This window comes from Panthera pardus, unplaced genomic scaffold, assembly GCF_024362965.1.
Source record: "Panthera pardus isolate Hobbes unplaced genomic scaffold, ASM2436296v1 HiC_scaffold_8, whole genome shotgun sequence".
NCBI classification, from domain to species: domain Eukaryota; kingdom Metazoa; phylum Chordata; class Mammalia; order Carnivora; family Felidae; genus Panthera; species Panthera pardus.
The window spans coordinates 86,107,118-86,131,365 of NW_026527013.1; the positions used below are offsets into that span (position 1 = coordinate 86,107,118).

The 24,248-nt window shown below is 37.0% G+C and overlaps 1 protein-coding gene across 7 annotated transcripts in view; it reads right to left on the minus strand.

Moving 5' to 3' along the window:
• CACNA2D1 (calcium voltage-gated channel auxiliary subunit alpha2delta 1) overlaps positions 1 to 24,248 on the minus strand; it is a 498,274-nt gene that overhangs the window by 129,522 nt on the left and 344,504 nt on the right. For all 7 annotated transcript variants that reach the window (XM_053897405.1, XM_053897403.1, XM_053897402.1 and 4 more), the window contains exon 7: positions 16,670 to 16,801. In XM_053897405.1, coding sequence (XP_053753380.1) covers positions 16,670 to 16,801 — 132 coding nt within the window. The remainder of the gene's footprint in view (positions 1 to 16,669; positions 16,802 to 24,248) is intronic.

The following is a 24,248-nucleotide window of genomic DNA, read 5'->3' on the forward strand; positions in this document are numbered from 1 at the left end:
CTGTGATATGTAGTACAATGCTCCATAAAATTGAGATTTTTCTTCAAAGACAGATAAAAGGTTTGCAATTTACAGTATGAGCCGGCCCATTAAATTTTAATATGGTCTATATTTAAAAATATTAATAGTATTCTCTTACAAGTCTTCTGAGATATTTACTATTAGGAAATAACCCTTTATTATACCAAATTAGGATATTTATATTATGGTAAAATTAAACATCGTACTTTGTTCTGTGATATTACTAATTAATTCGTCGTAAAATCCATTGTGGCATTTAAGTGGTACATTATTTATAGAGGCTTAGAATTATGGAAGGTCAAATAGTAAAAAGGATAATAACCATATACTGAAATTCCCGGAAATAATCAGTTTCTTAATGATGTATAATGAAAGCCACCTGTTTTGAGAGGAAATTGGAGCTTCTAAAGTCCCTGTAAAAAGCACAATGGTATTCATTTTAGATGTCTCTCTTGCTTTCCACTAAAATTTTGGGAAGACAGGAGAAAGGAGTCGAGTCCAAAAAGGGGACATTTTCCTGAATGTCATCATTAATGGTGTTAATGGCCACTTATGAGAATGTTTTCTCCAATCAAAAATGAACTAGGGGATGTCTTTGACAAATCTACTAGACTACAATTCCATTTCACATGATATTTAGAGTGTGCTATGCTGGTTACTGAATCACTGATTTTAAAAGGTATTTAAGTGTACAATTACTCAGAATACTGAAATAAGTCTTAGAGAAATATTCCTGAGAAAGTAGAGCCAGTTTCTAGTTAATATACTCCAAAAATAATATGAGAGTGTGGTTTTTCATTTCAGCTGCTAGGAAATAATATAGCCCATAATGATGAATTGAGGGCTAATTCTCTTGGTAGATACACCATTTCAAATGATAGCTAATTGGATTTCCAATTAACAAGTTCAAATGCATTTTTCCAATTCTAACAGATGTCACATTTTCGATCACATGAAATGAAAAAAGTAAACTTCACATACTCAAAAATACCTTTAAACCCACCCTGGTCCTACCGGCCGGATCTAGTCGGTATTATGTGGATCATTATTTTAAGCTTGCCTTAATCACCTTTTATGAATTACTCGCAATGGCTCTAACTTGTAAACTATGATAACAAATTTGGACTGTTTTTAAGCCAGAATTAATTCAGCAAGAGGGAGCTGTGTAGCTCGCAAAATTTCCAAGAATCTGAATGTTGCTGCCCAAATACTACCGTCTTAGAAGGAATCTCCACATTCCCTAATTCATATCATGGCTCTCACATCAAAATCCAGGATGAGTCTCATTAGCAGAGTGAGGGTTACTGACCCACACAGAGATGCCAGAGAATCTAGAAAGGCAAATAGCTGGCCTTTCCAGATTCTGAGTTATGAGACCTGCTCTGCTCTCCAGTAAAACTTATAATCTAGGAAATACCCAAAACATGGAAAGAGGATTCTCTCTCAGTTATGGTAACACAACTCAATGAACATTTCAAATCTTCTGCTTATCGGCACAGTTTATTTCCACTCACAGAACAGTCTAAGTAAAATATTACTAGCCTTAGAGGCAGAGATTCCACTTCAAGATGGTATTCAATGACCTATACCTGGGGATACTTTTGCCTTCTTTAGCACTTGGCTTCCAAGTCACTTAGGAAGTGTGGAGAAGGCATGCTCAAGTCACAATCTCAGGCTGTGACTTTCACTCATGTACTGCCGGTGCCGTATAGATACAGAGGAGGTCTGACAAGTAGACTCTCTGGGTAGGCACCCATTTCCAAAAGCAAAATTTCACAATGCAACGCAGGTACCTAACTCTGGTAGGTGGCTGGCAGCCTTGGCCTTTGGTACAGACGGACGACTAAATCAGGAGTAACGTCCACTACTGTAACATCAAATTTTCTGTTTTCAGCAATGTTTCAAGTAAGCCACCTTTAAAATGAGACACAGGAGGAAGGGCTAAATTCAGAACCCCGTAAATACATAAAAGATGTTGGACTTAAGAACAATTTCCAGACTAAACCTTAGAACTGGGATTGCTTGTACAAGAAATTCACCGGAATAAAGTGAGTAGAAAACAATTCCATGTTGTTTTGGAGGTTGTTTTTGTTACCAAGGAAATCACAAGCCCAGTCTGCACAAATGTGGTCACTGTTGTGAAGCTGAAAAGTGATTTTGGGGCTCTAAACCTGCTGCGTAAACAACAAGATAGGAAAGCTGTTTAGCCCCAGGCACATCCTTCTTCAGATGTGGCAGAGACGGTTATAGACAGAAGGGTTCCTCCCACAGAATACTACCAGGAGCAAGCAGCAGAGTTAACCAAAATTTTCTCTTTATCCAAGAGTAAGCAATCTTTGTTTCTTACTTGAGGAATTGTAATACATACATACCACAGAGCTGTGAGTGCTCTGTATTTTCTATCTTTCTTCAAACGGCAATTTTTATTCTGGTCATCCAGGAGACAGTATCATTACATTTAAGAAACGTGGGTAATAATAGCAATAGGGCAGAGAAAGTAACTGGTATTCTGCTGTATGACAGTTAAATTAGGAAAAGTCACATCCACGTGATGGAGAGAACTGCACATTATCAGAGATCGTGGATTTTTATCTGGACTTACTAACTTGTTGGGTGGAACTGGATCATGTTCTACACAAAGATGGTGAGTGCGTGCTATGTGTGGGAAAAAAATGTGTGCACAGATACTCGGATTACCAGAGCAACAGCCTGTGACAGGACGTTATGACACTTTTTTTTTTCTCCATTCTCCTAGTAACAGTACCCCCTAAGTTTTAGGTGATTACCTACTAGAGACTGTATTTCTCAGTCTCTATTGCCACAATGGGGCCACGTGATGAAATTCAACAGCATGTCAGCAGTGATTGATGTACAACGTTTTGGTCACACTGTTTGTCTTCCACTAAATTTTCCCTTTTTCATCTGAACCGTGACTATGGTCCTGTTGGTCCAGTTTGGGTCATACAGATGAGGACAATAACTGAAGGAATGGCACACAGATGGAACCACAGTTGCTGAAGACCTCACGGACCCCTACGGTTGGTTAGGGTAACTTAACCAACTAATCTACCTATTGGGTAAGAGTTTTACCTGAGAGAAATATGTATAATCTCTGTCATGTTAGCCATTGTTTAAGTAACTGAATCAATCATGTGACCGGTTAGAACTTTTCCTGGTTACACAGACCTGAGTCAAGTTTTTGTTTTATTTTTAAGAGTATTTATTGATTTATTTATTTAGAGAGATAGGGAGAGAGAGAGAGGTATTGATTGATTCCCAAGCATCCTCTGTGCTGACAGTGCAGATGGTGAACTGAATGAGCCACCCAGGTGCCCCAGACCTGAGTCAAGTTTTAAAGCCCAGAGAACATATGGGAAGTAAAAGCTTCACATAGTGTTTGAAACTTGCACTGTTTTTTTTCTTATATTCCTCTATCTTCTTAGGAGAGCATCATTTTACCTTTGGGGACACTGCTTATAGCCTTTTAATATTTATATTACTAGAATCCAGTTAATTTTGGTTTTATCATTCATCTATTAATGCTGTATTTTGGGGTACGCATGTTTTTGAAAAGTGACTGGTCCCCAGTCAGTGGTCATGCCCAGATGAAGTTTTCAAATGCTGAATGACTGAAGCTTTATGGCAAAGAGCCACCAAGGAGAAGGACAGGCAGAAAGTAAGACTAGAAAGTAATCACTCCAACTGAGTTAACACTCAGAGGAAGAGTTCATCCTCTTCTCTTCTCTTTAAAATAGACTTGGCTGATTGGAAACAGCCTAATGTAGAACTCCACAAATGAGTTTTGGAGCTAGTCTACCTAGATTTTTCACTGGCTAAAGTACTTAACCTGTTGTCAATAAAATGAGAATAATAATTCCTATTTCCCACTTCCAAGGGTTAGAGTTAAGATTCAATGATACACACACACCAACACTTAGAATTGAGTTGGCATGTAATAAGCAATCCATTGTGGATATCAGAAAAACAGTATCACTGAGTCCCTGGACGTGCTTATTATAGAGGGATTTTTAAAATAGATTATTATAGAGGTGCCTGGATGGCTCAGTTGGTTGAGTGTTTGACTTGTGATTTCAGTTCAGATCATGATCCCAAGGGTCATAGGATTGAGCTCAGCGTGGAGCCTACTTGAGATTCTCTCTCTCTCTCTCTCTCTCTCTCTCTCTCTCTCTCTCTCTCTCTCTCTGTACCTCTCCCTGCTCTCACTCTCTAATAAAAAATAAATAAATAAGTAAACAATCTCTTTTAAAAAATAAAATAGATTATTTTAAGATGTGCTTAGAGGGGCACCTGGGTGGCTCCGTCGGTTAAGTGTCCGACTTCAGCTCAGGTCACAATCTCACTGTCCGTGAGTTCAAGCCCCACGTCAGGCTCTGGGCCGATGGCTCAGAGCCTGGAGCCTGCTTCCGATTCTGTGTCTCCCTCTCTCTCTGCCCCTCCCCCGTTCATGCTCTGTCTCTCCCTGTCTCAAAAATAAATAAATGTTAAAAAAAAAAAAAAAAAAAGATGTGCTTAGATTTTAACTGCTTACAAACACATTCCTAGGACTACAGCTCGAAATGTCATACCATTTCCCCATCCTACTCCCTCCCCAATGATGCAGGCTGCTGTCAATAAAATTTGCTGGGAATCTAAAAACTGACTACGTGAGGTCACCCCAGAAACCCTTTATAGAACACTGGCTTAGGTTAAGAGAGTAGGGTGAGAAAGGTGTACAGGCAGGGGCCTGGATAATTGCAACACTATGCTTCTTGGCACTTTCCATCTGTCTTTTGTCTTTGTTTCATTTTATTTAGAAACTAAAGTCTCTTAAATTCTATTCTGACTCTTGTTTTTCAGTCCTAGTATCTGTCCTCTCAACCTGTTTATCCAGCTTAATTTCACAAATACTATTCATGATACACAAGGCTCTGTGTTGGGTGATGTGGGGAGTAGACACCTACCCACACAGCCACCTCTAATACTGGCACCGCAATACCTTTTAAAACACATGCAAAATAAATTCCGAAGTAAGATAAAATTTAATAGCTGTTATAATATAGACAAAAAGTAAGTTCTCTGAGAGAACAAAGTAAAGAAAGATGGCTTTTGGGAAAGCCTTCATGTGAAAGGCGGTGCTTATATTCTGTTTTAAATGATTGATAAGACGCACATGACCAGAGATGAAGTTCTAGCATCAAAGCCCAAAGAGAATGAAGAGGTAGACTGTAGAAACTAAAATAAAAATTAAACACACAAAAGGAGAAAAAAGGGCAACCAAACAGTGCATGATCAAGACTCAACTGCATCGTAAGTAAAACTGGAGACGGAGATTGGGTTAGCGTCTTTGAATGATCCAGATAACTTGTTGAAAAATTTATCAGCTATCTCTTTGTGATGCATTTTAATTTAACATGTTTGTAACTTTCTCTCTCACCTGTGAGGTCCTCCAGAGCAAAATCCACTGTTGTTAGTATGTGAATTCTTAGGATACCTTATTTCTTCAGAAACAGGACTCTTGCTTGTTCTCACCACGTTTTCCCCTTCCAACCCATATTTGACTGTATTGATTCATTAATGAAACAGTTTAGGATTTTAATTTAGTTTCTGAGCAATGAGACTTGACGTTCAGATGGTATCACTATTTTGGCTTCAGTGTGCCTTTGATGTCACCACGGTAATATGCCCAGGACATTTCTCTCACTTAGAGACAGCCAGCGGCAGCTCACATACAGACACAATGTATTATAGCCAAGGATAAGTCACTTTAGTTTTAAAAATAAAAGCACTCATTACAAAGTGATTTTTGCCGGTAATTCTACAGATGCCAGGTAACCTACATAAAACATTTTCATTTAACATAAAGGACTATTTGTCAGCAGGAGCAGCAGAGAACAAGGACAAATTAAGAGGTGGAAGTGGAATATTCAAGAAAGTAAATGGTACACAAAGACTTAATCATTTAGCTGTCCCAACAGTAGTTATTAGCTATAGCTCAGAAATTCGCTCGAAAACAGTAAGCTCTATCGAGAAAAACATCAGGATTTACTGGAAAATGATTTCAGATATGTACTACATACAGAAAAATGTGAACTTGGATGGAGAAAAAGTTTCCCATTTTGTAAGCTTAACAAATCCAATTGGGTCATATTGATATATTTATAAAATAAAAAAATAAATCACGATTCTACAAGAACAAGTTGCCTGTTTATGTAAATCAAAAATCTTAATGTTGGTGATGTATTTTAAGCTTTTTTTTTTTAATTTGGTACACCTAAGAGAAGTGCTTAAAAAAGTATGTGAATTTTTGACAAATATGTTAATTTTTCTCAATAAAATAGAGTGAACATAAAATGAATTACGTAGCAAAGATGTTTCTATGTGTATGAAAATGGAAGGCATAAGGTATAGGAATTTAAAAGAAAAAGGAACAGAATGAGAGAGATCTTTTAGAAGTTAAAAAGAACTGAAGCTTTTTAGCAATACTTATTCACACATTCCATATGTAGTGTTGTCCACATCCAATCAGTCTCCATTTTCATATTAGCATCTTATTTAACCACTCTTTCCTGTCAACAATAAAACAAATCACTTAATGAATTTAAGCATGACTGGATCCATAGGTGATTACAAAGCGAAAAAGTATTACAACCCGTATCTGTGAAAAATAAGACAGTTTTAGTTACGAGATGAGGTTGTACAAAAGGCAACAAAAATAAGGCTACTGAATCATCTCTATAAATGGGGGTCATTTGAGAATTTCAAAATAGTATTTTTCTTAAGTTTATTTTTATTCATTTTGAGAGAGAGCAGGCAGCATGAGCAGGAGAGGAGCAGAGAGAGAGAGAGAGAGAGAGAGAGAAAGAGAGAGAGAGAGAATCCAAAGCAGGCTCTGAGCTGTTAGCTGTCAGCAAGGACACAGGCCTCGATCTCATGAAACTGAGATCATGACCTGAGCTGAAATCAAGAGTTAGACCCTTAAAAGACTAAGCCACCTAGGTGCCCCAAGAATTTCACAATATTTGTGTGTGTGTGCACCTGTATTTTACAGTTCTAAATCAAACTTACCACTGTACTCCCCAAATAAAAATACTTGTGGTATTTTATTTCAGCACCCTGTGCCAACGTTCTCACCTCCACTCAAACTAAAAATTATAGTCAACTTACACCTTATGTTCACCACTAAACTCATTTATTCTTTTTTATTGACATATAATTCAGAGACAACAATGTGGTATTTTGATACACTTGTATGATGGTGTTATGCTAAGTGAAAAAATTCATACAAAGAAAGACAAATACTATATGATCTCATTTATATGTGAAGAAGCCAAGCTCACAGAGAGAATTGCCAGAGTCTTGGGAGGGGGGAGTGGCAGGAAAAATGGGGAGATGTTGGTCAAAGGGTCAAATTTCCAATAAGAAGATGAAGAAATTCTGGGGATCTAATGTACAGAATGGTGATTATAGATAATAATATTATATACTTGGAAGTCACTAAGAAACTGCATCTTCAATGTTCTCACCACAAAAAACTAAGTGTTTCTCTTTCCAATCAGAATAAACACTGCTTTACCTATAGTATTCCACTGCTCACAATGTCTCTGCTATTTTCCCACACATTAAATCCTAGACAAACTATTCTGACATTCAGGGCCACATAATTTGCCATTAATAAACCTTTTGATTTAATATCATTCTTCTTCTGTGACAAACTATTAGATTAACTAGGCTTGCTAGCCTCTGACAACACTTGTTCATTTCCTTGTTTTTCACTTTGTGTCTTTTTTCCTTCTAATTAGCCTTTGCCTTGTCTTCTTCAACTTGATTTTTCAGTACATAGTTCATACTACGTTCAAACCTAGTCCATAACTCTAGTCAATAATTACCTTGTCTTTTTCTGAACTCCTACAGGCAATCTATTGTTACAGCTGCTCTAATTTATTTGGCATTTAATCATTTAATGATTTGTATTGTAATCGAAATTTCAAGATGTATAAATTTTGACTTCCTAGTTGAATTAAAACTTCCTACAGATCAGAAACAACTCAGTCTTTTAAAACACACATTTGCAAAGAGTAACAACATCAGAAATGTTTTTGTCCCCAGTACCTTTTCATTTCTTACCTTGTACAGCTTCTGCTTTTTAGCTGCCTACATGACCATATTGAAGGTAAGTGTATCCTTGAGACCAATGAATTCTGGCCAACGTCCCAGAAGGGGAAAGGTTCTATGTAAAGTCCAGCAAGTACAACTAAAAAGAGGGAGGGGGCACCTGGGTGGCTCAGTCAGTTAAGTGTCCAACTCTTGATTTTGTCTCAGGTCATGATCACACAGTATGTGAGTTTGAGCCCTGCATGGGACCTCTGTGCTGACAATGTGGAGCCTGCTTGGGGGCTCTCTCTAAAAAAAAAAAAAAAAAAAAAAAAAAGAAAGAAAGAAAGAAAGAAAGAGAAAAAGGAAGAAAGAAAACATTAAACATTGTCCCTTAAAAAAAAGCACAATTAACACTGGTGGGCCTGAGGCTGAGGCCATATTCCGATGACAGAGAATTAAAGCAGGAATGTGGACCCCTTATTTGTGAAGCTTCCCTATCAGCCCCCATCTATACAACTGATACTCTCTGATTTAAGTAAAAAAAACTTCCATAGTGTAAAATCAAATTTTTTTTGTAGTTGGTTATATTCCTCATACACTGGATTTTAATAACTATTAGCATGAAAAAAAAAATAGTGTAGTCACTTCCATTTAAAATTTGTTTATACAGAGGTGCCTGGGTAGCTCAGTCGGTTAAGCATCTGACCTCAGTTCAGGTCATGTTCTCCTGGTTCATGGGCTCCAGTCCCTCATCAGGCTCTGAGCCATCAGCCTGGAGTCTCATTCAGATTCTGTGTCTCCCTCTCTCTCTGCCCCGCCCCCCACTTGTGCACACGCGGGTGCGCTCTGTCAAAAATAAATAAACATTTAAAGTTTGTTTATATAGTCATCAGCAAACATAATACATTTAGTTAAACCCTACATCCATTCACAAATATCAAAGTAAAAAAGTAAAAAAAAAAAAATAGGCATTTTTGAAAAAGATAATTGCTCACGGAAAGGAGGACTTCTATAAATACTATAAATGTCAAGGCTCCAATGCTATCCCATTTTCCTCAAATTGGCCAGAAACCTATCAAATGCCACCTTCACAATTAACCAAAAAGAAAACAAGTATTATTTGGACTACACTGTCAGCTGCTATTTGATGCTTAAAATATTTTTGAGCTATTTTTCTCAAAGTAGTAAGCAACGCAGGGACAACTGACCATCCATATACTTCATATACAAGTTCTTTTGCATTACATTCTGGCAAAAATCTATGCAGATATAACAACGAGTCTTCTCCCAGAGGTATATTTAACACGAACTGAACCTATAATAGGTCCCATTACTGTAATTCCATGGTTTTGCTGTGAACAAATGATGGAGGGAAGAGAAAGAACATGTGTTTAATAAGACATTAAGAAAATGTCATGTGAAAATGAGTAGATTTAAAAAAAAAAAAAATTTAATGTTCATTTATTTCTGAGAGAGAGAGACAGAGAGAGCATGAGTGGGGGGAGGAGCAGACAGAGAGGGAGAGAAAGAATCTGAAGCAGGTTCCAGGCTCTGAGCTGTCAGCACAGAGCCGGATGCGGGGCTCGAACTTGTGAACTGCAAAATCATGACCTGAGCCAAAGTCGGATGCCCGACTGACTGAGCCACTCAGGTGCCCCCAAATGAGTAGATTTTTAGTTTCTCTCTCTCTCTCTCTCTTTTTTTTTTTTTTTTGCAAATACAACGAATTATCTTAAAAAAAAAAAAAGAGTAAGTATTGCCTCCATTGGCATTTCAGTGAGCCACTAACTCCTAATTACAATCCCACTTACATCAGGAATTAGAACAATTTCAGGAGATATTAACAGGTAAATGAATAATTTGTACCTACGTTTTTATGATGGGTAAAAATTCACAACGTTGAAAGCTCTTGAAAGCAGTTTATTAGCTTTAAAGTTAATTTATCCAAATCAATTAAGAACTTTTAAAGGAAAGCACTCATGAATTAAGCTGATTTGCCAGTGAGCACATACTCAGTGAAGATGTCACTAGACATGGGTGGCTTCAGCTATGCCAAGAAGCTAGTTGTACGACTAGGTCAAGTCACTCTTTTTACCCCACAGAACAAAGACTGTGGACTTAGCAAATGCCAAAGGCCTCAACAGATAAGGAGATAATGTTAGTGTCTGCACTGGAAATCACCTTCAACCATCCCAAGTAACTGGTGAAGAAATAGGCTCAGAGACGTAACATGACTTAGCCAAAGTACACAACGAGGCTGATGGCACTTTTCACACAAATGGAGTGAGTGAGAGAGATTCACCTAGTATAGTGCTCCTCATATGATTACACAGCTTATCTACCTTCTACGTTGGAGACATGAAAGAGGAGGAAGGGAGGGGGTGGAGGAGTGAGAGTAGGAGAAGGAAGAGAAGAAAAAAGATACACAGAATCAGTCTTAGTTTATTTCCATACACATCAACCAAATTAGAAAACAGAATTTATGGATGTTCAGTTCAAGGACAGATGTCCGAGTTCAACCCTCCACTAACTACTAACCAAACTACTTTTCAGAACTACAGAGGTGCCTTTATATTATGCCAGCTCTAGAAAGTTCCTTATTTGGAGCCAGTAGTTTTTCCATGTCATTTAAATAACCTGATAAGTAGGACTAATGAGACTAGCTGACCATCACTGACTTTCTCCTATATGTAGGCAATTTGCTAAAAAGCATACTTAATTATTTTCCTCTTTTAACAATTCTACATTTATACTTTATTGTGCTCCTGTCTTTTTGCTGAAGTCTGTGGGTGTTTTGCAAAGGTGACCACCACATCAAGTGATAGAAGTGTTATCCCCTGGCTATTGGTAGAATGTACTTGCTTAACCCTCTCACACCAAGTAGCTCTGCTCTAAACTACATCTTAATACTGAACAAGAGAATTTTTTTAGACTCTATTGTGAATCAGAGGATCCTAGTATCTGAATTATTTTCAATAATTGCTTTATTTTCAATTACTATTATAATAACACATTATTTCCAATAATTGTGGCAAAAATTTGTAAAAAAAGATAGTTGACACATTTTTTTACAAATATAAAATTCCCACACTTAGATTAATATAGGAAAGGGTGCCTAGGTGGCTCAGTCAGTTAAGCATCCGACTTTGGCTCAGGTCATGACCTCACGGCTTGTGAATTTGGGCCCCACGTCTGGCTCCTTGCTGACAGCTCGGAGCCTGGACCCTGCTGGGGATTCTGTGTGTCCCTCTCTCTCTGCCCCTCCCCTGCTCGCAATTGCTCTCTCTCTCTCTCCCCAAGATAAATAAACATTTGAAAAAGAGCTAAATATATACATATGAAATAGATCTTGTCTGATCCTCACAGTTCTGCAACATAGCGTGGAAGCTGATTTTTTCATCTTACCAGTGTAGAGACTCGAAGCCCGAGACAGAGGGTTGATGGATTTAGTTAAAAAAAATATAGGACACCCAGTTAAATCTGAGTTTCAATAAAGATCAGATACGTTTCTAGTGCAAATACTTCCCAAATATTGCACACCTATACTAAAAAATTCTTTGTTGTTTATACGAAGTTCAAAATTAACTGGGCAATTTTTATTTTACCTGGAAACCCTACTGAGAATTGACTTAACTAAGGTCATAGGCTGAACCTTCATTTTCAGACCAATTCCACCACGTGAGGTTACTGCGAGATACTTTTGCTTAGTCATTTGTTTACAACGCCTTCCATATTTCTATTTCACCTTCCTTGTCAACTCACTGTAATCTCAATCATGTCCTTCAATTTCTCACATGAAGAGAAAATGAATTTAGGCAAATTATTCTAACTGATATTCAATCTCATGAAAATGCCTACTGTTTTGTACTTCCAAAGTACTTTACAGTTTATTATCTCATTGACAACAACCTTCAGGGAATAAAATGAGGAGTCGGTGTTCATATTTTTCAGATTTGATGATAAAGGCTGAGAACATTTAGAAGATCCAATCAGTATCTCACAGCTACTAGGGAGATCTAAGTCTGAGGTACAAGTCTTGTTATATAAAAATCCAATTAAGTAAAAGTAACATATATTCTATTTCCATTCATAGTAAGATAATGAACAATATAAAAGGCTATTTTGACCTTTACTTTAACAGACACTCATCGGGATGAGCCACTCTACATTACCCAGGCCTGTTTCAAAATGGTAAGAGCTAAAATCAGAGAAAAAAACGATGGTTTAATAAGAAATTTTTAAAATCACTTCACTTAGAGGGGCGCCTGGGTGGCGCAGTCGGTTAAGCGTCCGACTTCAGCCAGGTCACGATCTCGCGGTCCGTGAGTTCGAGCCCCGCGTCAGGCTCTGGGCTGATGGCTCGGAGTCTGGAGCCTGTTTCCGATTCTGTGTCTCCCTCTCTCTCTGCCCCTCCCCCGTTCATGCTCTGTCTCTCTCTGTCCCAAAAATAAATAAAAAACGTTGAAAAAAAAAAAATCACTTCACTTAGAAATAGTCTTTACACTCAGAAAAAAGCGTTAAATGTGTTGAAAACATGTCAGCATCAACCGAAATACGTTAGGTTGCTTTTAAGTTATAATATTGTCTTGGGGCACCTGGGTGGCTCAGTGAGTTAAGCTTTTGAGTCTTGATTTTGGCTCACATCATGATCTCTTGAGTCCCGTATCAGGCTCTGTTGACAGCCTGGATTGTCTTTCTGTCCCTCCCCCCCCCTCCCCCCCGCCCTCACACAGGCTTGTGGACGTGCATATGCACATGCGCTCTCTCTCTCTCTCTCTCTCTCTCTCTCAATAAATAAATAAACATTTTTAAAAAATAGTGTCTTAATGTGCTTGATAACAGAGACTTGGTTCTATTATACAATTAATATTTAAAAAACGTCATTCAGGCTTTAAAAAAAGAAAAGGAGGAATTCTGCCAGTTGTGACAACACATATGAACCTGGAGGACATTAAACTAAGTGAAATAAGGCAGACGCAGAAAGACCAGTACTAGATGATACTCTTACATGAGGAATCGAAAACAGTAAAGCTGTAGAAGGAGAGCAGAATGGTGGTTGCCAGGGGCTGGGGCAAGTGGCAAAGGGGAGGTATTAAAAGTTTCAGTTATTTAAAATGAATAAATCCTAGAGATCTTCTGTACAGCATAACATCTATAGTTAAAAATACTATGTTATACACTTAAAAATTTGCCAACCCTCTTATCACAAAAACTGTAATAATAAATAAGGGGGGGGGAACTTCTGGAGATGATGGATAGGTTTATAATATTGATTACAGTGACGATATCAGAGGTGTATACTCATCTCCAGACTCATCAAGATGTACCCATTGTGTGTGTATGGCTTTTTGTATGCCAACAGATAATAAAAAAGAAAATAAAAAGAACTTAGGAACAGAGTCACAAAAGTTTCAGTTAGGTCAAGTGTATTTCATAGTAGGCAACAAAACGATTTTAAATAACCTCCTCTAACGGGGTGCCTGGGTAGCTTAGTCGGTTGAGCCATCCGGCTTCGGCTCAGGTCATGATCTCATGGTTTGTGAGTTTGAGCCCCACATTGGGCTCTGTGCTGACAGCTCAGAGCCTGGAGCCTGTTTCGGGTTTTGTGTCTCCCTTTTTGCTCTTACCCCACTCGTGCTCTGTCTCTCTCCCTCTCTCTCTCAAAAATAAACATTAAAAAATTAAAAAAAAAATAACCTCCTCTAACAGGTAAATGAATTCAATCCATCAGTCACTGAGTGAACCAACTTGTCTGGCAAACTTTGCTTGAAACCAAGTGCTGCAAGGGATCTGGGGATTGCTTCCACAACTATTATTATAGGGGGAAATCACAAGGATTCAGCTAAATATTCAAAAATATTTTCCAAGGTAAAGCAAACAGATGTCAACACATTTAAAAATGTTTGAATAGGGGTAAGAAAAAATTAAAGCTATTATCCTGGATTACATTTAAAATGAAAGAATGTAGAGGTGCTTAGGTGACTCAGTGGGTTGAGTGACTGACTTTGCCTCAGGTCATGATCTCCCAGTCTGTGAGTTCAAGCCCCGTGTCAGGCTCTGTGCTGACAGTTCAGAGCCCGGAGCCTGCTTCAGATTCTGTGTCTCCCTTTCTCTCCGCCCCTTGCCCGCTCACACTCTGTCTCTCGCTCTCTCAAAAATAAATATTTAAAAAATTTTTTTAAACTTGAAAAAAATAATAAAATGAAAGAATGTAGAAGATAATTAGTAAAGTTAAAGGTTAGCCACTACTACAAAAAGAGCCATCTTTGAAAAGTGCTCATAACACAACATATTTTTCCCTCTTCCTCCTCTGGATCCTAGGTTTTCTCTCACCTTTCTTATGCATTCTCTCCCCCCCCCCCCCCCCCCCCCCCCCCCCCCCGGCCAGTTCCCTTTCCTATTTCTCTTAGAAGCTTTGTCTCTTTTTTCCTTCTCAGTATCATCAATTTTCCTCTGGTACCAGGCTCTTGATTTTCCATTATTACGCTCATTTTCTCTCTTTTCCCACCTTTCTCTCCATTGCTCATATATGGAATTTTGTAATGAGGCAATACATTTTAAAAGCTATACGATAAATGTGTTCTTATTTTTATGTATTACTGAATAGGTCATCAGGTATCTCACTACTGTATTTCAAAATAATACTTAAAATGTTTTGTAAGAACTGTTATAACTTTAAGGTTTATTATACCAGGCTTAGTATGCTTATGAGTAGTGCTGCTTTATTTTTATGATCTTATATACTAAAATTTCTAATCTACTGATGCATGATATTTAATGTATGAGTAATTAACTCAAGAGCATTAGGACGGGTTGTATTACACTAAACATTTCTGCAACAAGACAATTCTATTCTAACAACCTGTGGGGTAATACTACATAGATATTAATATCATTTTATTAACTCATGATTTTCTTCAACTTTGAAAAAAGAACAAGGACTCTCCTCGTCCATTGGGTTTCTACAAAAGAAATAACTATCACCGAGCTTACCATCTGCCATTTTCATTCGTGCAGAAGTTCTATGTCTACCACATAATTTGAGTGCTATTCAGTCTGAAGATGCCTACATACTTTTATTCGTTGTTATTGCCACACAAAGCTAGAGATTAGCTCATTTCTATTTCACACCCTTCTCACTGTGGTAACTTTTATTATGAATAATTCTATTTGTTAAAGATATTTAGAAAACTCAAGTCTCAAGAAGAAGTCCTCTATATACTGCAATTGTTTGAAGCCAAATTATCTAGTATGTATTCCATGACAGGCCATGACGTTGAGATAGACAATGCATTTTGTGCTTCTCAGCTTGTTCTAAACAGCAAAGTTAAAAATACCAACAGACATTTCATTTAAAGTCTTTTCGGGGCGCCTGGGTGGCTCAGTCGGTTGGGCGACCGACTTCGGCTCAGGTCATGATCTCGCAGTCCGTGAGTTCGAGTCCCGCATCGGGCTCTGTGCTGACAGCTCAGAGCCTGGAGCCTGTTTCAGATTCTGTGTCTCCCTCTCTCTCTGACCCTCCCCCGTTCATGCTCTGTCTCTCTCTGTCTCAAAAATAAATAAACGTAAAAAAAAAAAAAAAAAATTAAATAAAGTCTTTTCAATAGGTTCCCAAGATCTATACTAGTCATCAACTTTTCCTTTTTGTTAAAGGCTTATTTCTCCTCACCGGCCTTTGTAAGAATAAAGGATATTAAAAAAAGTTTATTCATTTTAATGTGTAAACTATATTGATCTTCATTGAATATATGTCATCACTAAGACACCTTCAAAAGTAATCCAACTTGACACTTAGAGTAGTTCTATTTTCTTTGAAATTTCATTTTCTTTCCTGTCATACTCATTTTAACAAATCCATACTCACTTATTATAGCAAAGCATCAACATTTCTCATATAAAAACACAAACTTGAGGGGTGCCTGGGTGGCTCAATGGTTTGAGCGTCCGACTTCAGCTCAGGTCACGATCTCATGGTTTGTGAGTTCGAGCCCCACACTGGGCTTGCTGCTGTCAGCCTGTCAGCACAGAGCCCGCTCTGGATCCTCTGTCTCCCCCTCTCTCTGCCCCTCTCCCTGTTCGTGCTCTCACACCCACACACACTCTCTCTCTCTAAAAAACAAATGAAACACTAAACAAAAGAAAACAAAACACAGACTTGAAATCTGGAAAGAAATATTTCATTAGTTTCTAAAAATTCTATTCCATTCTCTCATGGAATTCAACACCCTGCCCATGCTGAGGGATGGACCCGAATCCCAGAATTATTACAGGATTCATGATAACCTCTTGTTCCAGGTCCACAGACCCTGCTCATGGTGTCACTGCAGCCTGGTCTGAGGCCGGGTACCAACCACTCCAGCTCTTCCTAAGGTGTTGTGGTTTAGGGTGGTTTGGGTAGATACAGAGCCATGCAAGGAAGAACACTCTTTCCTTATAAAAGTAGGGTGGTATCTTTTTCTTACAATACTGTTAAAGGTAACAGAGTGTTCTCAAGAAATATTAAGTCTGGTGCTTACAATTTTATTTGATGTCTCCTGAGTCATTGAGCACTTACCTGGATAATAACGGGCCAGGCCTGTGGCACTGCCAAACACCTGCCACAACAACGAAGGATCTTCTTCTCGATTTTTTTTGAAAACTTCATCTAAGGCACTTGTCCAGTTGAGTTCATTTAGCACGATTGTTGCTAAGAGAAACAAAAAGAAAAAGTCATATCTATAATAATTGAGTCTGTCTTCATTTATTTGCAAAATAATGCTACATATTTTCATCACTTTACCTCTAAAAGTACTCTAATCCAGGGGCTACCAACAAGTTTAGACATGGAATGATTTCCTGCAACAAACTTTTGTATGACGGAGGCCATATTGACATTTGGGGCTTGGTAATTCTTTGCTGGGGAGCTATTCTGTGCTTTGCCCGGTGTTTAGCAGCACCTATGACCTCTACCCAGTAGATGCCAGTATCACCCAGCCCACACCCCCAGTGGTGATAAGCAACAGGCTTCCAGACACTGTCAGAACAGAATACAAACAAAACTGCTCCCTGTTGAGAACCACTGTGATGTATAAAGCAGGCCAGAGCAGCTCTCCTGGAAGAGAAGGGGTGGGAGGCATTCCTCCCCTGGAAGCAGCTCTGAAGAAATCTACACAACACATAAGGGCACAGTTTGATCGCCACCCTCCCCTCAATTCTTGATGAATCTCCATAATAAACGAACATAATTTGATCTGTTATTAAAATTGAAAAGAAAAGATGTTGGTCATTTAGCATAGTTTATTAACTGTATTTATACCATAGCAACAAACGTATAGATTCTGACAAAGAAAAACATTCATTCAGGGACTTGACAATACATCAGTGTTAGAAATAGGGAGTACCTGATGCTTTACTACTACCTGTATGAACAATAATTCTTTTTTTCTGGTTACTTCAATTAAATATCAGAGGATGTTGCTAATAAGGGCCAGGCCATAGATCTTGATTCTTACTTATAACTACGGACTGATCTTGGATAGGTATTAAAAACATATGCCATTTGGGGTGCCTGGGTGGCTCAGTCGGTTAAGCATCCGACTTCGGCTCAGGTCATGATCTCATGGTTCATGAGTTCGAGTCCCGCATTGGGCTCTGTGCTGACAGCTCAGAACCTGGAGCCTGCTTCGCATTCTGTGTCTCACTCTCTCTCTGCTCCTCCCCTGCTCACACGCTATCTCTCTCTCTCAAAAATAAATAAAGACTAAAAAAAAACTTTTAAAACATATGCCACTCATATAATGAAAGATAATTATAATGTGAGATTTAGCATATAACTTATAATTACGGGCCTCCATGATCATAGTATCTCATGTCTAACATATTAAACATGTAATTAGCTTTGAATATTACGTTCCCTTTACAGAAAAAGATGACATACATCATCTCATATCCCCCTCCCCCTCCTTTATGTGTAAAATATGTACCACGGCCCTAGCAGATCAGGAGACTGCACCACCGTGCACTTGAGAATCTATAGCCAAGCCTAAACAATGGAAATGAGTTTGGGATAAGGACTGGAGATAATGCTTAACTCTTATTCTTCCCTGTGACCACAGCAAATAAAGGAAGCAAATGCAGTCACGGTTAAATCATGCCTGGTATTTTGTAAAGGTAAAAGAAAAAAAAAAGCTTCTATTTAGAAAGATGCACAGCATCTGTGTTTATATTTTAAAGTTTATCATTTACAAAAAAAAAAAATGAAAACAAGGATATTGTGAAATTGTTCTGGGACCAGCATCCTAATGCATTTCTCATTATTGAGAACTAACAAGATTTCCATCTTTATGGATGTGATTACTTGCAGAAAGATCAGTTGTGTGTGTGAATATTCATGAGCTGGGTCTGATCCATAGTGCATGTGAGATACTGGTGAATTCATATTCAAAAGCATGATCCAATGAACATTAAGTGGCCTGTTATATAAAAATTTATATTCACATAGATAACCTGAACTAATACTATTCATGAATATTTATAGTTATATACAAAACAGCACAGAAAAAGAGGAACATTGTACTTTTCTTTAAACATTCATGAGTTTTACAGTAATATTCTACTGAACAAATAATCATGTTTATTTATGATCCAGATACACTTCATTAATTGCCAATCTATTCTAACTTATCTCTTCAATTTCCTTGACTCTTTAATTCCCATTAAGCAAGTGATATCTAATTATTATTTTTAATAAAGTTTTATTTTTTTTTAAGGCTAATTTTTTTCTTAGTTTTATTTGACAACAACTACTAAGTACCAGGCTTTGATATGCTGATTGTGAATTACACTTCTATGTATTTACGGGAAAAGTCAAGCTCTGAAATATTCTTATTATGGTATAGGTCTTAAGATTTGTTGTTTATATACCTGAAAATTCTTTTTCAGGTAAGATATTACTGAGGCAGATTTCTAAATATTTTTCTCAAAACTTGTGCATTTGCAAATAAGCTAAGTACAGCAAAACTCTGGATAATAGGTGTTTGAACTGATTTTAAATTTCATTCATATGACAGAAATGGTACTGTATACCTATCACATGTGCAAGGTTTTATACCAGTTAAAGATACAGATGCTTCCATTTGCCCTTGTACATTTATAAAGATTTTTGAGTGCAATCATTATTCTATTACTTATTAACTATACTTGAACGACCACAGCAAGAAACCAAAATTCAAAGGATCTGTCATGGGATTGAAAAGTTAGTGCAACCTCTTTAGATTAAGAGTTTGGCTATAGCTGTCTATCAAAATTCACTTGGTCTTTAATCCAACAGTTCTACTTCAAGGGATTTTTATACTATGGAGAGAGTATGGATCTCTAGTCTTTAATCAGAAAACGTTAGAGAGACACTCGTTCAATTATAGTGTTCAAATGCCTCAAAACACCAAAATCACAAAGTAAATCAACTGTTGCACTAGGAATTAATTTTTTTAACTATATTGAACATGTTAAAATGTAAAAAAAAAAAAATATGTAAACCATCAAAGCAAGCAAAAAAGTATGAATGCTATTTTAGATCTTTCTTGGTTATTTGGCTATATTTTTCTGATTCACAGTATTACATTTGACTAAGAAACAATATCTTATTTTGGTTTCCTAGTGATCTGCTTAAACTTGTAAAATTCAACAGCTTCTCCAGAATTACTAAGGTGTCTAACATCTCTCCATTTCTACACTATTGGCATGATTCAGGATAAACAATACTGAAATAACTGGGTAATCTGCAGATGATAGAATGAAACTAATGCAGGATATTGGCCATGCTAAAACAAGTTTATGTCATCTCCTGAATCTTTTATCTTCTCTCTGCTACCTCCATTATAATTACATACACAATTTTTTTTCTTTCTCTTATTTAAATTTATAAGTAGATGTTATTTAGGAAGATGTTTTTAAATAATTCTTCTGGCTACCACTGGGTAGAAAGCCTAGTGCAATCAACAACTTAAAAGTTACTATTCGATTTTTCATTTCACATTATCAAAATCTAAACCTTCCATGATGAAGAAAAAAATGAGTCCAAATTCTTCAGAATATTATTTTCAGCAAGTAATACTGTTTAATAAGAATATGAAAGTGTACTGTTCATTCTCAGAAAGACTCAATACTCAAAAAGTAACTGTGGTATTCTGACTCACTAAAATTCAACAGACTTTCAGTTTCGGTTTGTGACTACATATTACAAAGACATTTAAAAGCAATGACTTTTCTGTAGGTCATAATCTTTACTTGAATGTCCAGGGCAAGAAATAAAAATGCAAAGACTTTTATTTTAATTGCAGAAATACAGACATGAATTGGTAACCAAAAAAAAAAAAAAAGTTTCATATAAGAATTTCATAACAAATTATCTTTTTAAAAGAACTCCAAATTTCTTAGCCAAACATAACTTCATCCTCCTTCCAAGGAACTTAACTAAGTGTCTTATGGCTGCTTGAAGAGTAAAATCAGTCCTCATTCTAAGTCTGTTTTTCAGAAATGAAGATTTTTATCTTTTAGAATATTAGATTTTGCAAAAAAATAAGTCTTTTATAATGTGCAAGGCTAAGCTGTTAGAAGCAGTGAATGCTGGAAAAGCAAACCTTGACTCAGGGGCCTCTACTCTGAAACGTAAGACAGAATTTCCCTGCTAATTGAATCAGAACGCTGAGAATACACATCTCTGTTCTTCTTATACTTAGTTTTCAAAACATGGCCTTGGGGTTCAGCAATTCTCTCTTGTAGAATATCCTATTGTTCAATCTGGCTTCTCGGCGGAACAAAGAAAACTCTAATTTCTAACAGCACAAAAGAAGTACCTTACATTTCCTGCTAATTCTTCCAAGATACACGAGGTAAATCTACATCTTATTTATGACATGGATTACAGAGTCATTGACAAGTTCTGAATGCCATTTTCCTCTGCCAATTTCAACCCACAAAGTGTTGCACTATTGCTCCCTTTTCAATTTGAGTACATTTTCTTGATTTACTCAGGGTTCAGGGCCTCACTGTGCTTGGAAGGCACTACGTGACTATTGGAAAACCTTAAGGTTATTTACAATGCCCATAAATGTCAACCACATCTTCCAAATGAAGCAGAGAGAAGCTATCAAAATAAAAACATAACAGTTATGATTTATTCCAAATATAAAATAATTTTGATAAGTCTGTAGCAAAAATGTGTTTTATATAACACACGATAGTTCTGACAAGTCTTTGATAAGACCTGTAGCTATTAAAGCAGTGAAACAAACTAGATACTAAAATTATTTTTAATAGTGCTTGATATGTTACAGTTAAATAAGTTAAACTAGAGAATTGGCCAAAATGTTTAATATACTATTTCCATTTAATAAAACTGATCTATTATAGCCTGGCATTTAGATAAAATTGGCATTTTTATTTAAACTACTGCCAAGTGAACAATATTTATTAAGCCTTTACTGCGTGACAGCAGGTGTGTTAACCATTTTCTATGCACCATGTCATTTAACTTTTAAAATGACACCTTGAGTGAGATACCAATATTATTTTCTTTTTAAATGACAAAAAGAAAAAAGAAAAACCCAGAAAAGGTATTAAATTTGACAAAAAAATACAGTGAGAGCTGTAAAGACAGCATTCCATTGTGTTAGATTCTAAAATTTATGGTTTCTGAGCAATTGATTTCTAAGCTTTCATTATATGTGGAGCTCTGATTATCTACAATTTCAAATGCGGAACAAATTAAAAAAACAACTATGCCTCTGTAGCACAGTATTTCTCAATCCAGAGTGATACTCCTCCCCGAGGAATATTCAGTTACGCTTAGAGACATTTTGATTGTTGTGACATGTGGGAGGCTACCAGCAGGCAGTAGGGAGAGGCCAGGGAGGCTGCTTATTTCCTACCACACACAAGATAACCCCAGCACAAAGAACTACCCAGCCCGAAATGACACCACCACCCAGGGTTAGAAATCTTGCTCAAGTACAACTATAAACACAACACATTCAATGCACTATGTAAAAAGCAATATTCACGATGAACAGTGTCAACAAAAAGCCAAAAGAAAATGTCTTCGAAGTTGAGAGGTAAGGTAATTTAAAAATAGTATTTCATGATATCAAGTTAATACTTTGGGCTACATTTTGAGACCCTTTGAGTTGGACAAGTTTTCATTTTAGTCTCAGAAATTCTAAGTAACGCCTGATTCTCACACTTTAAGAAGTGAGGATTTTAAAGTTACCTTTTAATGCCATTAAATATCATCCTTTCCCACCTCCTGTGTTTATACATTCACAGCCAATTACAGTTTTGCTTTGTTTTTCTCTTAATGATTCAACACTTACTATGTGATTCTAAACTCATTGTATCTCTGTCACATTTGTTCATTTTATCCTGTAGTGCATAAAGTAGTCATTACAAGTTATATTTAATAGATGAGCTGAGCCGGTGTCACTAATTTTATTCATCAACTTCATCTCTAAAAAGAAAAATGTTAATAAGAAACCCACTGATCCAATTAAGCACACACACAAAAAGAATCCACTTTAAGGACTAGACAGGGTGCATAAATATTAAAATGAATGAATCTTTTCAGTGGATTGGGCTAATGGAATCTCATCTAATCCCAGTGTAAATGAAAGATTAATAAGGTACAGGGAGATTGGAAGACCAAATCTCCTCTCTCTAAGCGCATCTCAGGCACCAGAATCCATCTCCCACTGTGGATGGGTCAACAGAAGGCTCTATGGCACACGTAGACCCTGATGAAGAGATAAGCCTTACTCCGAACACCATGTGTTTGGTACAAATATTAAAAGGCCCTTGTCCTTGTCAGTTCTCTAACGCCCCTATTACTGAGATTTCTGGCCGTGCTCCCTCTCTGTAGTTTCCCATAGATTGAGCACGTGGCTAATGCCCAGAACACAGTTGGAGTCCTTTAATGAAATCTGCACATTGTGGCGGGCCTAGATGGAGCTCAGAAGAATCCACCTGATCATTAGACAAAATAAGAATAATGCAAGGAAAATGGAAGACCCTAGGATCTAATGTCATGTTTATTAATTGAAGGATTTTAATGTCACTTTCAATAAAACAGTGATTACTTGTAAGATTTTTCTTGCAAGCACCCAGGGATTTTGCTGAAGAAATATCCTAAGTAGAGGAAACAAGGTAAAAACTTTGTTTCATCATTCAAGCATTTTAATTTTTTTTTCTAATATTATCGAAACCAAATAAACCATTAGTATCTTTGGTAGCCAAGAGCCTGTATCGCTGGCACAACATGCTACTTATAAGTAATCATTTAGCCCCTTATGCTTCTGTTGTTTTCATCTAAAACAACAACAACAACAACAACAACAACAACAACAACAAAACAACACACAAATGCAGTAAGGATCCTTAGATAATCTGCAGGATTGATGTGATTGTCAATTAAGTTTATGAGTAAAAGGCAATCAGTCAAAAACGGCTAAGATTACAATCCTCTCCTTAGCTGTTTAAAACCTTCTATGGTGTGGGGCGCCTGGGAGGCTCAGTCATTTAAGTGTCTGACTTTGGCTCAGGTCATGACCTCACAGTTTGTGGGTTGGAGCCCCGCATTGGGGTCTGTGCTGACAGCCTACTTCAGATTCTGTGTCTCCCTCTCCCTGCCCCTCCCTGCTTGCGCTCTCTCTCAAAAATAAACAAACATCAACAAAAATAAAAACACACAACTTGTATGGTGCATATGTCTTTTAGCTGCTTTGCACAGACGAAAGCTTTCTTTTACAGCTCAGCTTATTATTTTAGTCTTATCAGTTATTTTCTTTTATTTGAACAGCAACATTTCTTTTACATACAGCAATTAGACTGTAATTCAGTTGATTCCATAATGAAGCCACCTTCCTTCTAATTTATTAAGAAACTCTCGAATGATGAGATACTCTTCATTTGAATCATTTGGTTGAAATATTTTAATTTTAATTTTGGAAACACTGCATTAATTTGTAAATAGAAACCAGGAACTTCAGAGTAATTACCTGAAGAAGACATTCCAATTGCTTTCATTAATATTACTTCACCAAAGGTATTTTTATCAAAAATTAAACTATTTGTAATTTAAATTGCAAAAAAAAAAAAAAAGTTAA